The 17397-nt window shown below is 39.9% G+C and overlaps 1 protein-coding gene across 4 annotated transcripts in view; it reads right to left on the reverse strand.

Annotated features, from left to right (window-relative positions):
- Positions 1-14373, reverse strand: part of nlrx1 (NLR family member X1) — a 36363-nt gene extending 21990 nt beyond the window's left edge. Inside the window, exons 1-4 of one of the 4 annotated variants that reach the window (XM_085130395.1) lie at positions 14018-14373; positions 10528-10581; positions 8211-8326; positions 6421-6811 (exon numbers count right to left, since the gene is read on the reverse strand). In XM_085130395.1, the coding sequence (XP_084986521.1) occupies positions 6421-6811; positions 8211-8326; positions 10528-10547 (527 nt within the window). In that variant the 5' untranslated portion in view covers positions 10548-10581; positions 14018-14373. Of the gene's footprint in view, positions 1-1218; positions 1296-6420; positions 6812-8210; positions 8327-10527; positions 10582-11343; positions 12149-13866 lie in introns of those variants that run through there. The other 3 variants (XM_085130394.1, XM_085130396.1, XM_085130397.1) reach the window with 3 other exon arrangements.
- Positions 14374-17397: the final 3024 nt, after the last annotated feature.

The raw sequence follows: 17397 nt of genomic DNA on the forward strand, positions 1-17397 counted from the left end.
ACTTTTTACAGCTTAACCAGGACAAAACTGAAGTTTTAATCGTCGGTCCTGAGGCTCAGAGAGATACTCTTGTCTAAATTACAGGCATTTTCACTATGCCCTTCACTACAAGTGAAAAACCTGGGTGTTATTTTCAACTCTGAGCTTGGCTTTATCCCACATATTAAACATGTAACCAAACTTGGATTTTATCATCTAAAAAATATAGCCAGAGTCCGCCCTATTCTCTCTCAGGCCAACATGGAGATGTTGATGCATGCTTTTATTACCAGTCGCATTGATTACTGTAATGCCCTGCTCTCTGGTCTCCCCAAAAAGAATATTTCACCTTTACAACTTTTACAAAACTCTCCAGCTCGTGTGCTGACGAAGACCAGAGGGCGGGCCCACATTACACCGGTTTTAGAATCGCTGCACTGGCTCCCCGTGTGTTTCAGGATCGATTTTAAAGTTCTTTTATTGGTTTTTAAATGTCTTAATGGTCTTGGGCCTTCTTATCTTTCAGATCTGCTTCTACCATATGAACCCTCGCGGACCCTGAGGTCCTCTGGTACTGGCCTTTTGATCGTTCCTAAAGTCAGGACACATACTCACGGAGAGGCAGCTTTTCAGTGGTATGGTCCTCGTCTGTGGAACAGCCTGCCGGAGGAGCTCAGGGCCGCAGTGAACGTACATGTTTTTAAGAACAGGCTCAAGACCCACCTTTTTAATTTAGCTTTTACTTAACGTTTATTTATTCTATGTTATTCTATTTATATTATTAAATTAGGTCCTACATAATATTTATGTAGGGGGGGGGGGTGCTCTCTGCACCGGGGTTGTGATCGACCGTGGCTGCTGCGGCTCTGTGGGTCTTCTCAGTCTGGCTGGAGGGCTTCTTTGCCTCCCTCCAGCTGTGTGCCCGGCCTGGAGGCTGCGGTCTGTGACCAGCTCCCAGTGCAGACGGCTCCGTGTGATAGTGTTCCCTCACCTGGCTCATGTGTGCCCAGCCCAGTTTTACTTTTCAAGTGTGTGTGTGTGTGTGTGGGGGGGGGGGGGGGGGGAGGAATGTGTGTGTTTGTATCCATGACCGTTTATGTTAATGAGAGTGTGGGGAGTGAATTGGAGGGCGGGATGGGGTGGGGTAGGCTGCTTTTAACCATGTAAAGCACGTTATGCTACATTTCTGTATGAAAAGTGCTTAATAAATAAAGATTGATTGATTGATGTCTGTCTCACCTGCTCTTGTTCCCTCTCTGTTCTGTCCTCATTCTCCTCTCTCTCTCCCTCTCTGTTCCTCTCTCTCCCTCTTTGTGCTGACAATCAAACCAAACACCAACATCATCAAATATACAGTTGAAACCAGATATATACAAACTCTTCAGATAAAAACAAACACTTTTTTAATTGTAACATCAAATCAGACTAAATGTTTATTTTTTTTAGATTGATAAATATAAAAAACATATTTGTTAACTTTAAGAGTAAAGAGAGAAACTATCTGTATTTCTTAATTGTAAATGGCACCAAATTGTATTCAAAACTGAGCCACACTTATGGAGCTCCACAATTCTTTTCCTGGAGTTTTGGTTGACATCTCTTGATTTTCCCATGTCAAAGAAACAGGCTCTGTGTTTTGCCTTATATGCATCCACAGGTGTGCCACCAATTTACTCACATGGACTCTACTAACCAATCAGAAGCTTCTTCAGCTCAGAATGGAATCGTCTGCAGTTTTCTTATTAATTAACAATAAACTTAGTGTATATGTACTCCTAAATTTGATGAAAGTGATAAAAATAGACAGCTCTGTCTCTCTTTATTCTGACATTTAACTAATTCAAAAGATATTTCAATATTTATTTATCCAAAACAAAACAAATTTACTCTAAATTGATGAAAAAATGTTCTTGTGTTTTGCTTGTTTTGCATAGGAATATACTGAACAACATACAAAGCATAATGTATAAAATAACATCTACCAGAGTTTTTTGAGGGGTTTGAAAGAAACCCCTTATGTCCATTCTTGTATATCAGTACATTACTGAAACCGATTTATTTAGCCGTGGAGGGAAACAACTGAAAATATGAAATAAACACACGTAAGCTAAGACTCTCTAAAGAAACAGCATTGTTGTTGTTCGGCTTTTCATTTCGCCATTTGTTGATTCACTTGAAGAGCAAGTAACGTAATATGGGTCAAGTGATCAGTTTGACATCAATCTTTTGTGATACACCGTCATATTTACATTATTTGTATTGGTACCTGGTGGAACTTCAGTTCTCCTCTGTCTGCCTGGCTCCGTTTCTCCAACTGGCAGCAGCTGTCCCCGCCCCCTCGCTCAGTCGCTTAGTGTCTGAGCTCGAATCATACCAATATTAGGGGGGATTTACGCACAGTCGTAAATTCCCACAGTGTGCGCTATGTACTTCGAATATTGTGTGTAATTTTTGTTTTATACAGTTGTCAGCCAGGCATCTAACTATGAAAAATTACACTCCAAAGACCCCGGGCTTCTGAAAAAACAACCCTAAAGTCAACCCTAAAGTGGCTTACTGGGCTTAAAAACTTAAGCCCAGTAAGCCACCCCCCCGCTCCGCCAATGATGACAACCCGTTTAATATTATCTTAGGTAATACAACAAAAAAATAAAAACAAAAAGGATTTATGAGGTCGTGCTATGCTTGCAGTGACTTGGTATTTACTGAATAAATAGTAGCAGAAGGTAGGCTAACACTTATATATCTTGGAAAACCAAAATGCATTTGGCACAGTGCATTCAGATCATAATTCTGATTGCAAAAGCTGCCAGACAGGACAGAATGAAAAAAATATATATAAAAATGAAAATGTACTTACATCTCCCCATTCCTTATAAAGTGTTCAGTGTTGTGAACTACTTCATCTGCTAGCAAGGGTATGGGCTGTGTTAATCCCATAGTAATTTGTAATATGCATCAGTATACAGGTATCAATTTTACTGACAACCCTAGTAATTGTAGGGGAGAGCGGGGTAAGTTGTCACACTTTTCACACTGACTAACTTTTACTGAGCACCATACATCACAACGTAATAAATGTTTCACCAAATGAAAGAAGGAAGTCTCGGGCACATATGATGTATTCATTACATTTTCATAGCTTATCTCATTACGGAGTTGTAGACTGTTGAATGGAGAATGTGCACTTGTGACAATTTGCCCCATCGGCAGGTAAGTTGTCACACTAGATTATCTTAAAATAAGAACACAAATACTTAATTGTGATTATTGATTTTAATTGTTAAATTCAAACCAAAACTGGAAATTTGAACAATTATGCCAAGAGAATTTGGAAAAAAAACAATTATTTCAATCCAATACACATTTTAATCAAAACATTAAGTAGAAAGAAAACTTTAGTTTGAACTTTAAACTCAAATGTTCTCTGGCTTGCACATAAATCCATCATAACTGAATGGAATGCTGCAAATAACTTGCTTTACTTGACATGTTTATCCTCTGAACAAAACAGATGCCCTATTTCTGATTAATCAGACTCAACTTCAGAGTCACAATTCTGGCACACATAAATTGCCTGGCCTGATTGCAAGCATCATGGGCCCATTTGTTGCATTTTACGCATTTTACCCAGGTCTCTTTTGGACGACTGTTTGAAAATGGCTCCACACAGACAAGGCAGAAGCACTTTTCATCATCTGATGATGGCTCTTGAATTATTTTTCTTCTTTTAGCTGCGTTGTTCTTCATAGGTCCAGATGTTTTCCCCCCTCGCGTCCCTCTCTTTTGAAACAGCTTTTTGCTAGATTCAGCCTTATTCTTTTCTTTTTCTAGTTGCTGCTTCACTGGTGTGTCGGTTAGAATTGCTGATTTGCGTCGTTTTCTTCCTTTGCTGGATGGTTTTCGGCGGCCAGCTTTTGGATATGGCCGGATGTCCTCTGGAGTTGGTAGTCCGCTGTCAGTAATTGCAGTGCTGGGTAAGGGTGAGCTCGTGATAGAGATGGTGCTGCAGTTTGGCAGTTCAGAGTTGGTGCTGGGGCCTAGCAGTGCAGAGTTGATGCTGGGGCCTGGCAGTGCAGAGGTAGTGCTGGGGCCTGGCAGGTCAGAGTTGGTGCTGGGGCCTGGCAGTGCAGAGTTGGTGCTGGGGCCTGGCAGGGCAGGGTCCGGAATAGGGCGATCTGTGACGTAGGATGGTGCAAACTCGGCTTCCAGAAATACATTTCTGTTGTAAGGTTGAATCCCAGCCACCCTAAAACCAGCCTGAATGTTCAATGGGGTTGCAGCCAGAGGATATGCAATTGCCACAATCCCAGGAATGTCATAAATAGACATTGTCTTCCCAGGGTTGTTCCTCATCCAGGCATCACACGTGCTGTTGATGTGCCTCTTTAGTGGCCCGTAGACAGACCTGTCTAATGGTTGGAGCCGATGTGAGCAGTGGGGTGGGAATGACAGCATGATTATGCCATTTTCTTTGGCATAATTGAGTCCATCAATGGACAGATGAGACTCGTGGTTGTCCAAAAGGAGTAAACAGGGCTTCTCCTTTGAACACTTTGTATGTTCATTGAAATGTTGCAGGAAGTCAACAAAGTGTGTGTCTTTCATCCATCCAGAGGAATTTGCCCCTTCTTTCCTGCCGGGTGGCCCGTTGATCAGGAAATGGTCACGGAAGTGGACACGCGGGAAAATAAAGTATGGAGGTAAACTATTCCCTATGGCTGAGACAGCACAGGCCAGTTTGACAAGGGTTCCCCTTTCAGCAGAGGTCAATGACCCTACTTGTTTGAATCCACGTCTGGCCAACACTTTGTCTGGTTTATGTACAGTGGTGACCCCAGTTTCATCAACATTCCAAATGTCTCCTGGTCCAAACTCATATTTGCATAACACTTTCTCTAAATTGTCAAAGAAAGCATTGACATTCTCTCTGTTGAAGCTACTTGCTCTGGCAAGGCTAGTTGCTTCTGGCTTTCTCAGTGACAATGTTGTATGCCGCTTTAAAAAGCCTGTAAACCACTCTTTGCTGGCCTTTTCTTTTTCTGCCCACAAAGGCACAAACTTCAGTTCGTGTGCCACAGCAAACTGGTAGGCAAGCTTTCTGACCTCACTTGGTGACAGACCAAAATAAATGTCAGCTGACCTAGTAATATACTCAACAAGCTGCTTTTCCAAATCAGGGGAAAAAATCTTCCTTGGCGTTGTATAACCAACCATTGTTGTTGGCATGGCTGTCTGACTTTCAATTTCTTCTCTGGTAATCTTTTGACAATACCGAGTTAGAGTACGGTAATTTATGTCAAAATCCTTTGCTGTACTTCTGATTGATTTGTTCTGCATCTTTACCTGCCTGACTGCCTTTAACATAATGTCAGGTGGTGTTCTGCCACGCTCTGTCTTTCGTTGATAATTTTGAACCATCTTACTTTCTTCCTTCCTTCCTTAATTCCTACCTCTCCTTCCTTTCTTCAAAAACCTTATTACAAATACAAATGAATTACAATATCACAATTTTTTGGAGCATTTATTTGTACTGGGGCAAGTTGTCACATGTGACGACTTGCCCCAAAGTTAATGAGACAACTTGCCCCAAACTGACATTTATGCTAATTTTGGCTAAATGTCAGGGTTAGCTCAACATAGCACATCAGCTGAAGTATCAAAAGACACGTTAATGTCTCCTCTATTTTGTGTAAAATAATAATTTGTAACATCTATACCTAACAAAGTTGTACTGAAGAAAATGTAAAGTGATTTATTTTTCCTTTTAGGTCAAAAAAATAAAAAAGATGTGCTCACCTCAGATTAGAGCAGTCTTGACCACATGTGAACAGGAGGTTGACTATAGAAGAAGAAGTCACACAAAGTGGCTATTTCATTTTTGAGATAGAGCCTCTAGTGTTGGAGTTATGAACAGTGTGACAACTTACCCGTGTGACAACTTACCCCGCTCTCCCCTACTATTGTTTGTTGTAATTTTTATCTCCTGAAGTCAATGTGTATGTGTGCGTGTGTACAGGAGTGCGGAGGATAATTCAGAATAATGCATGAGGGTTAACAAAGAAACAATTTGGTGGTCATTTGTTAGCCTGCTATGAATGTAATAAAATCTTTGCAACAAGTTTAAATGAGTCTAAAACCATAAATTTGCTGATGCTGGCATGTCCCAAATATGATTACATGGAAAGCTAATAGTGGATAGAGAACTTGTTTTCCTGCTGAGTTCTCCTGCACTTTAACTGAAAGGTGATTAAGGCAGAGTTAAAAGCATTCATAATGTTAAACTAAATAAAAGAAAATAGATGTAATGTGCAAACTAAAACACTGTTTGTCAGATATTTGAAATGTATATTAGGACCTATACATTTATTAGGAAGTATAACAACCAGTACATTAAATCCCAATCAATAAAGTTGTGCCTCTATAAGAGAAACATCTTACTTTGACAGTTGACTGAGGTCCTCACAAGAGAAAGGAATCAGCAGCTGAAAGTGTCTCAGAGTGGTGCCAGCACACCAATCTAGCACCAGCTTTTGGACCACTGTACTTTTCCCTGTTCCCACAGCACCATAGATGAGGACATTGACCCCCCGGCCCTCACTCCAGGTATCAGTGTGCTGAAACAGCTGTTCCACAGTTACAGAGCGATTACAGTGTGTTTGGGTTTGGAATGGAGAGCAGAGTAGTCCTGCCCTCTCCTCAGCATCAGTTTCAAGGATCAGTGGGTCGACATGCATGGTTTCAGGGCTGAAGAAACCTCCAAACTGTTTTTCCTCCTGAGGAAGGTGGCTAAACCATAGGAGGAGCTTTCTCTTGTGGATCTCTATTGGGTCTATAGAGAGAAAGAAAAAGAAGGTGTTTTTATTCTTTAAGTGGTGGATTTTCTCAGATGTGATGAAACCTTATTAAAGTGGAAATGTAATGCAATAATTAATTTAATACAATGATCACACATGTATTATGTACAGTGCTGTGAAAAAGTATTTTCCCCCTTCCTTTTTGGACTCTGACCTTGAGTTTGAGATCACTGAGATCCACACTACTCAAATGGTTTAGTATACACAGTACTGTGCAAAAGTTTAAAGCAGGCGTGAAAAAATGCTGTAAATAAAGAATGCTTTCAGAAATATAAATGATTGTTTATTGGCCCCAAATGTATTCTTGCAGCAGGACAATGACCCCAAACATACAGCCAAAGTCATTAAGAGCTATCTTCAGTGTGAAGAAGAACAAAAAGTACTGGAAGTGACGGTATGGCCCCCACAGAGCCCTGATCTCAACATCATCGAGTATGTCTGGGATTACATGAAGAGACAGAAGGGTGCGAGGAAACCTACATCCACAGAAGATCTGTGCTTAGTTCTCCAAGATGTTTGGAACAACCTACCGGCCGTGTTCCTTCAAAAGCTGTTTGCAAGTGTACCTAGAAGAATTGATGCTGTTTTGAAGGCATTCACTGCATTTTGTTGATTAGTCAAAGTCAAATTAAACTTTGTCATCTCCTCTATATACAGTACAGTACATAGAGAGACGAGATGACAAGGCTCCAGGTGCATCAGTGTAAAAACAAACAAATATAACAAGAGTAGAAAATAAATATACAATTCAGGACTAGGGGCAAAGGGATCAGTAACAATTTATTTGAAATTTACAATTTACAGTTTGATGCTTAAGGTCACCTTGAAGAGATTTAAAGTGACCAGTGTAGCAACTTGTAAACATGAGCAGAATTCTTGAGAGTAATGACTGTCCATAAGCAGCATCTGCATTACAAAAGCAGGATCGGGACCCGATGCTGTGATAGCGTCTGCTGGATGGAAGCATCGGCAGCATTAACGAAAATGAATGATTAACACAGCATTCTTTGTTTACAGCATTTTTTCTCACCTGCCTAAAACTTTTGCACAGTGCTGTATACCTAGGGTATCCATTTGAAACTCTACCCGAGTTATTGTATTCATAAACTTGGGTGTTCATGTCGCCCTCCCACCCAGTAGGCTAACGAGAACACCCCAGTCTTTTACGGCTAAGTGATGTACAACAACAATGTACAATGTAAAACAACTTTGTAAAAAATGAAAGGGCAAAAGGCCCATATTGAAGGCCTTATTTTGTAACAAGGAAATACCATCATTGTACTGTTCTACAAAGTACTGTGACATTACTACCAAACAATTGACTGATATTGCATTTAAGAGACAATAACTGAGAAAATGAACTGAAGTGTGGACCTGGTTCTAAAGAGTTTGAGGTAGTAAACTTCCTGCAGTAAAAACCAGAGACTGGCCAGGGTGCAGCCTCCATTCCAATCTGCCAAATCCTCCTTTTGAGTAGATGACTCATCTGTCTGGAAAAAATAATGCATCATGCCGATTAGTTCAGCTGTTGCTTACAATCTTAATAAAATACAAATGCACAGAGAACAACATTTCTCTTATCTCAAAGGGCACAACTTGCTTTCATTACTTTACTTAATCTGATAATCACGCTAAGGAATAACATGTAGGAACAAGCTGCTGTTTGCATATTGCAGCAGATATAAGTTATTACACCTCCAAAGCACTGACTTTTATGCAACTGCACACAATTAATATAAACACAAATGAAACCTGTCTACTTTTGCTCTGAGAAACTTCCTGCAAGGTTCCTAAGAATTCTGTTGGGTCTTTATTACAAACAAAGAAAACAATGGAAATATGAACCAGTTTAAATGAATGACACCAGTCGTTGTTTACAAAAAAGTGAAATTCATAAAACGATTAACAGCATATTAATATTATTCTGCATATTACTTTGCATTTGCATTAACAGTAAAGAACCGCCACAAGTAGATGGCGGTTCTTTACTACATCCCATTGTGGAAAATATTCACATCAACCATTGTATGGACAATGTCTCTACACAGCCTAATATACCTCAACTTCTTGCACATTTTTCACACACTTAACAGAAACATTTAGTAAAGCCTGTTTCTATGAGTGCTGACATAAAGATTGTAACATGTAGTCACTGGTCCTAAGTTATGACATGTCCTAGCAGTTTACACACCTTCCACTACTTATTTAACACACACACACACACACACACACACAGAGTGAGGTGCTGTTTGATCAGTGATATTACACACTGACTAAGGGGGGTGCTGTTGCTACTATAATAAATACAGTTATAATAAATACAGTTTATAGAAGTAGGAATGTTGGTTGCATTACAGTATAAATAAAAATACAGTTTATAAATAAAGTGTAATGTCCACGAATGTTGGCAGTGCAGTTACCCCCAATCGGGGTGGATGTAGGGCATGTTTGACAGCCTATGGGTAGAGGTTTCTATCGAGTCCGTTTGCCTTTGACCTGATGGACCTGTAGCGTTTACCATAGGGAAGGTGCGAAGGGTCCTTGATGATGATACTGCTTTTCCGCTGAAGTCTGCCACTATAAATGTCTCTAAGGGTGATTAGTGAAGTGCCAATTGCCCGCTCTGCTGCCCTCACCACCCACTGGAGTTTCCTCTTGTCCTCTATAGTGCAGCAGTTGAACCAGAGTGTGCAGCAGTAAGTCAGAAGGCTCTTGATGGTGGAGCGGTAGACGTTTCCTAGCAGTCTCGGGGGTAACTGGGCCTGACGCAGCTTCCTGAGAAAGTACAGCCTTTGCTGTGCGTTCCCTACCTGGTTGGGAAATGTTTGTGGACCAGGTAAGGTCGGCCAAGATGTGGATTCCGAGAAACTTAAAGCTTTCTACCTCCTCCCCATCAATGTAGAGGGTAGAGTGCTCAGATCGCCTTGTTCTCCTGAACTCGATTACCATCTGCTTGGTCTTGGCTGTGTTCAGAAGCAGGTTGTTGTTGTCACACCATTGCTTCAGATGCTGAACCTCCTGTCTGTAGGTTGAGTCATTGTTGTTGTCGATCACTCCTATGACAGTGATGCCATCAGGAAATTTTATAATGGTGTTAGTGGTGTGGATTGGAGAACAGTCATGGGTTGTATGAAGAGCTGTTATTATAGTGTCCTCTGTCGACCTGTTTGCCCTGTATGCAAACTGGTATGGATCGAGGTTTGCAGGGATGGCAGCTTTAATGTGCAAAATGATGAGTTTCTCAAAGCATTTGGTAATTATGGGTGTTAAAGCAACTGGACAGTAATCATTCAATCAGCTCACTGTGTTCTACACCGACGACTTCACCGTCAGCACCAGCTGCTTTCCTCGCGTTGAGCGCAATTCATAGTACTGTTACATTTAGCAGTGAATCCAAACGACAGTGAGTGTCATTCCCTCGCTCTGAAACTCCCGCTATCGCCATATTTTTCCCTATATGGTAGTATATAAAAAGGCATAGTATATAAACAGTGTGCCGGGTAAAAAAAATTTCCAGTTGGGAGGGGGGAGAAAAATACCTCACAGTGAATTATCTGCAGGACAGCTTAAGATATGCCATTTTAACCATCGTACATAGAAATATATCAAGTATATTCGATATATCGTACATCCCTACTACTATGCCAGGGCCTTTAAGTCACTAGGCATCAAGGTTCAGTTAATCACCAACCTGTGCGGGAGGAGATTCATCCTTTTCTGCTGCTTCTTTGTCTCGCGAAGTTTTCTGTTAACAGTTAAAGCATAAAGTCACACAACTGATGCAAAAACAATCTTACATCCGCATACATCTACATGCATTTGTTTTCTTAAGACTCAAGACTAGTGATGGCCAAATGAAGCTTTCTGAAGCATTGAAGCTTGTATTGAAAAACGGTTCATTACTTGAAGCTTTTCAACACAGTCCTCTCTGGTGACATCTGGTGGCCAAAAATATGAGGAGCAGCTTGAATCCACAAAATAAAACCAGCTGCTTCATTATGATTGCCCACTCTACAGAGTAGAATTCTGTCTGATATTGGGCCGCTGTTGTGTTGCTTTGAACGTGTATTCTTTGGTGGTTAAAAAAATGTGTTTTATTTGTTTAATAAATAATTTTGACCGGTAAACTCTCCTTGTTTAAACATGCACCATGGTTTGGTCTTTCTTTGCTTGTGACTTCTTGATGTTGGTAAATACAATAATTGAAAAATACCACATTACATATAACATACATATAATAATGTACAACACATTATGGAGTATGCTTCTGCTGTGAGGTCCTGCCTCCATGCACTTATGCAATTAACCGCTAGACGGGTATATTTATAAATAATATTATATTAGTGAAATTTTCCAAGACACATTTTTGACCTGGGAGTAGAATTGATTGTGAACTGGAAAGGGAAAATGCTTATGAACTTGTAAATTAAAAACATGATGCATTTAAAGTAGCCCTTTTTCATTTTTATTTAAGAAGAGAATTTGTTCCACTGTGCGATGACCGAACCTGTTCCTTTTCGTGGAGATAATTACTCCTGCCTTAAGGAAAATCCCTTCACATGGCACAGAGGAGGCTGGAGTGCAGAAAAACTGGTAGAGACAGGCACGTGCAGAGGGGGGAGCTAGAGGGGCTTGAGCACCCGCCCCTTTCCTGATGGGTGCCCAAAGTGCCCTTTTGTTGAGGCAACTTTTTTTTTTTTTTAATTATTATTATTTTTATTTTTTTTATGTGTGTGTGCGTGCGGAGTCCTGTCTGTGCCCCTCAACAATAATATTTAACTATTAATCACAGTTTTGCTAAATAAAAGGATCTGGCTTGCATCAGTCACATGATCACATTTAACCAATGATCGCCCTTGACGGCAGAACGCGCTGGTTATGAGCCGGGAACGAGCTCACAAAGAGCACGCGCATTGTTAGCGGTCCGGAGCTGTAGGAGAAACACAAGTTAACTCAGAGACACAGACTGATGTGACAAAACCAGTAAGCAGGTGTACAGCGTACACTGTAGTGTATAGCACACAGGAGTATTGGCTTATTACGTACACGTTGGTAAGTTGTCTTGTGGCAACTGACGAACTGAAACAAACGAGCGTGCTGTGTTTGCAACAGCGCGACAAACATTACCTGTCCTTTTATTAACTGCACAAGTAGTGCTGGTCATAGCTGCTGGCTACCTGTGTAAGGCTGTCATGGGTCTGTAGCTCTGTCACCGTTTTAGGGAACATATTTAGTTTTAAAGTAAGTTTCCGGGCTTTTCCTGCCTTTCTGGAAGGATTATATTTCACTAAAAAACGATCTAATATGCATGTCCACATAATTATGCAGTATTATAATTATAATATATTAAAAAAACACGCTGTATTTTAAAGAACATACATTAAGAAGCAGATTATATTAGATTTATATTTTAAATAAGACAAAATTTGGATTTTACTGCAGTAAAATTATTGTATCTCTACAGTTTAAAAATGTAATAAGCTTTGCCCCTGCACAGAGTAGTTAGTGAAACAAATGGAATAATCATAAATACATTATTTCATATTTATTACTTCTCCCTCCTCATTGCTTTATTATTGTAGCTCTAGTAATAAATAATAATGTAAGGATTCTGGATCAGCACCGTGATGCCCATAGTATATACAGTATTCTGAAGAAGGTCTAAAATGTCACTGTGCGTGCGTGCATGTGTGTGTTTTATGTATATGGATTTTTTAAAATTATTACTCATGATATAACATTGTCCAGACATGTCTGGTAAGGACATGAGGAGGAAACAGTAGAGCTGTGTGAGGCTACTAAAGGCAGTGCTATAACATTTTTCTGTCATCATTTTATTATAGATTAAGTGCAAGAGTTGTTAGGTGTGGATAATTAGATTATAGTTTATTGCAATAGCAAGTTGTGCCTTGTTCTCACATAGACAGCAAGTGGAGAGTGATATATGAAATGATGGGATGGAAGGAAGAAGCAAAGAGTGATTCACAGGCAGAGCCTACATTATTTCTCACAGTTTTTTGTTGCCATATGGTTCCAAATGCTGTCCCCAATCTTTGCATTTTGTTATTATCTCATGACACTTGTTTAATCAGCTACCATCTCTCCTATGGACTTTTTAATGTCTACAGTCTCAGATCAACACAGCCCTGCCCTTCCCATATTAGATTCTTGATGAATGTGTGTTGTTGTTATTCAGCCTGGTTCAATGTGCCCCTTTTTAACTTTGAGCACCTGCCCCTTTAAACCTCTCTGCACGGCCCTGGGTAGAGATGCAGTTATACATTCTACCTGGGCCCCACAAACTATCAGATAAAGAGAATAAATAAATTCAATTGCTGCACATTTGGCAGACTAACATTTTCAGATTAATTAAACAATAAAATATATATATTTTTACAACATTACATGTAAAGAGTCAAGTGGAAGTTTTTCTAAAGTTATTTAATGATATTTATATTATGGAAGCAGATTTTTTGACATTTTACCTTTTTCCCGTTTTCAGATAAAATAAACACGCACAAAACAAAAGCAAACGGCCAGAACACAAAGCTGGAAAAAAAAAACCCGATTGACGAATATCAACTCAAAAAAATTCTCCCACACAACAGAACCTCCTCTATTCCTCGCTGGCTCAAAATCTCTCAGTGGAATGATCAGTGGTTCGCTAGCGGTCACCATCAAAACACTCCACAAATCCCGCGAATGATTCATTTCCTTATAAACCATTAACTCAGACACCGAAGCAGTTAGCTTCAAACGGGCCATCACTACTCAAGACGTTTATTGTCATTTCGTATGGTGTTACCCAGCCTGAAACGAAATACTGTTTCTCGCCAAATTCCACAAGATGTCTTTATTTAACACGTTACCAGCCCCCTTTGTGATAGCCTTCATATTTATTTAGACATATTTTGGTATTTCTAAGAATATAATAACTCGACTACATATAGCGTCTGCGTCTCTTCTGCAAATGCCACTGTCTCATAGCTAACAATCATGCAAACTACACATAAAATACAATAAGACATACCACCGTCTTATCATTCGTCTCCCGACCACACGTTGTCCAGGAAAGTAGCTTAACGCATGCAGTATGCCGTTTCCTTTTAGGTTTTCAAATGTTCAAATTTGTCCAGTATGATTAAGGACTTGACACACAGAAACATATGTATCACACCGACCGTTATTCTTCCGCTTCACTGTCGATGAGTTTCATGTTTCAAATTCCGGTAGTGCTGACGACAAGCAGTCCAAAACGTAACTCTAATCCACCTTTCCATAACCTCGATCGAAAACAAGGAAGATCAAGGTCGAGGAAATGTGTGTCGGAAAAATCACAAAGGCTAAGAAGTGCAACGTAATAAAAATCTCAGCTAAAGTACGCAATTTCCCTATTTGCTAGTTTGCACTTGGTAAGTTCACTCGGGAGTCCAGACTTCCATGGGAGGACGCAGCTCAGTCATTCTGCGGCGCGGGCGTGATGACATCACAGCTCAGCTCCAGCTGGTGGCTGCAGTGGCTGTAGTTACAATGGAAACACGGGTAACTACTAGAAGTATTTAAAAACATTCATAGATAGATGGCTATTTCTCTATATATCTATATATCTTGTCTTTAGAAAACCTCCTTGCCATTATTCATATTCATGACCATTATTAGTTAAAAAAAATCTTTCACTATGTCAACAGGCTTCATACAGTTGAGCAAATCACTAAGTGATTAAAGCACCAACTTTATTTCTCTTAATGAAAACATGCATGTTCAATCATCCAGGTAAGCAAAACCCCAAAAAATTAAGTCTAAATTTTAATTCTAATGAATTCATTCAGCGAAAAATAAGGAGAAAAAAAGGGCTCTGTTTTCTGTTGCCTATATTGTAGATGCTGACTTTGCCTCCTAATTGAAACAGCAAATGAGTACAGTCAGGGGTTACAATGGGATTCAGGAGGTGGAAAAACCCTAAAATTGGTTGTATTGGTTGACTAAGCATGGGGAAAAGAATGGCAGCTGACAAGAATTTCTATTTTGAGCTCCAGTAGGTTTTCTTTCTGTACAGGCTGTGATCAACCTATTTGCGCTGCTGCTGTTCATTGTGGACTTGGATGTCTGAATTTAAAGAGGTGTAAGAAGATGTTCCATGAGCTGTCTTGGCTGATTTCCCTCCCCTACACTGACAGTACACTGTTGCTGTCTTTATACTAGATCATATAAAGTTGGTATGAAGGTGGAATTTAGTGAATGGATCTAAGCATCATCAAATCAATCTTTGATACCCTTTTTGCAACAGGAACACTACAGCTGCTGCTGTACACCAACCCAGCACACTATTCTTTACTTTAAATCCATCACAACAACCTAACCTGTTTATCCCAAATGAAAATCATGTTCAAACTGAACATGATTTTCAAAATATGAAAAAACATAACTAAACTTCATAGTCAGATGGCAAATGGTAAATGGCCTGTATTTATATAGCGCTTTACATATCCATTCATCCACCCATTCACACACACATTCACACACTGGTGATGGCAAGCTACATTGTAGCCACAGCCGCCCTGGGGCGCACTGACAGAGGCGAGGCTGCCGGACACTGGCGCCACCGGGCCCTCAGATCCAATATCTGATTTAAAAATGAGAACTTACAAACTTTAAATTTCCAGTTTATTAACTACCACTGAGCAGTCCTTCCTTTAAAGATTACCTCTCCTCTCTGTGATGTAGCATAACTTAAGCAGCAAGGAAGGTGATAAGTAAATAGCATTAGCAGACGATTGAAGTTCTTTTAAGCATATTTTATTGCTAGCATCTCCCTTTTACCATAAAGCAAAAATCCCACTGGCTTTATACAGGACTTTGCCCACACCTGACCTCGTTAGTCCCTACCATTGAAACAAATAGGTCAAACCAAATAATACAATTCTAAACAAAGAACAGGAATAAGGTCATGCATGAAACTGACAAACTCATTTATTCAACTAAATGGTTTGTAAAGTAAAACACTGCATACAATATAACTCAAAAGGCTACTTTAAAGAAAACAAATAATACTATACAAAATGAAAAACCCTCCATTTGGTTACACCCAGTGATGCAGTCATTGACCTCATGACCCTATATAAACAGGAAGTAGTGGGCGGCCCTTCCCATACACTTGTCTCACATATAGGACCTGAATACACAACATGGACACCATGGTAAGTATAACCAAAGCAACATAAAGAAACATAATTTACCAGACATTTGCCTGTAAACAGAAGAAAATTCAGATGATCTGATGGTTAGTAGTAGTGATGGGCAGATGAAGCTTCATGAAGCACTGAAGCTTTTCATCCAATTGGTTCACCCCAGCGCAAAGCTTCTTGAAGCTTCATTTGCTCTAGTAGGACATCTACTGGACGTAAAAATATTAGTTGGCATGAATTTGAAGAGTGTGGCCTTCTGCACACAGCCTGTAAATATCAACAACAAAAGGAGTGTGTAAAACATGTATATTGTAGTGATGCAGTATACTGTGTATATTTATACTGGCAGTATGGAAAATGATCATTTGGAAATGCTTAAAATGGAAATGATCATTTACTGTGAGGTGAGGTGTGGTTGGGGTGTGGACAGTGGTTGTGCTTTTGTAACGTTCAGGTATGGACAGCTACACACTGAGGCTTTGAGCCTCAGTCCTGCCCACATTTTATTCTGTAAAAACTAAATTTTCACTGCTTTTATGACCTTTTTAGTGGGGAGAACATAGCTAGGATTTAATGATTTAACAAATCTTTTAAATCCTTTGTCCTCCACAATGCTAAATGGCTGGGAGTCCTCAATCACCATGCTAACCAGGTCTTCATCTATTTGAGATTGTTCTCCTGAGGAAAGACAATAAAAACAAAGCACAAATATAAATATCACACACGTCACTTATTGCATTGTATAATATTGTTATATCATTTAGTAACATTACTGCATGCTATATTATCATGGCATTTGAAGGCTCACCTGGTCTTGCTCCACAATCGGTTCAATTCAATTCAATTCAATTTTATTTATATAGCGCCAAATCACAACAAATGTCGCCTCAAGGCGCTTATCGGTGTTCCCCTTATTCTCATGCAAAGCTCTGTGGTGCCTAAGCATGGATGAGGTGTTGTTGTTATATCCCAGCTCCCTGGCACATAGCAAACACTTCACCTTGTACAAAAGTAAAACAGCTTAACATATGTTTTATTGCACCATCAGTATTATGAAAATACATCTTCTGTAGAAATTTACACACCTTGTTGGGAGGAATAAAATCAAAATGTTCCCACACAGGGGAGGACATCCTCCTCTTCTTAGCTGGCTCCATTCTCTCCTGACTTTCTCTCCTCACTCTCATAAACCTCCAAACTGTCTCTAACTCTCACTAACTGCAACTCTCCATCAAACACCTACATTTTTGAATGAAGTCTGAGGGGTTCATATCGCTGTCATATCTCGCGGCAAAGTTCGAACCGCTTCATGAACCAGTCACGTGGTACAGCCGGGCAGCGAGGCTTCGGACGTCATCATTTTCAGCTCCTCCCAT

This window comes from Neolamprologus multifasciatus, chromosome 14 (assembly GCF_963576455.1).
Source record: "Neolamprologus multifasciatus chromosome 14, fNeoMul1.2, whole genome shotgun sequence".
Taxonomy (NCBI): Eukaryota; Metazoa; Chordata; class Actinopteri; order Cichliformes; family Cichlidae; genus Neolamprologus; species Neolamprologus multifasciatus.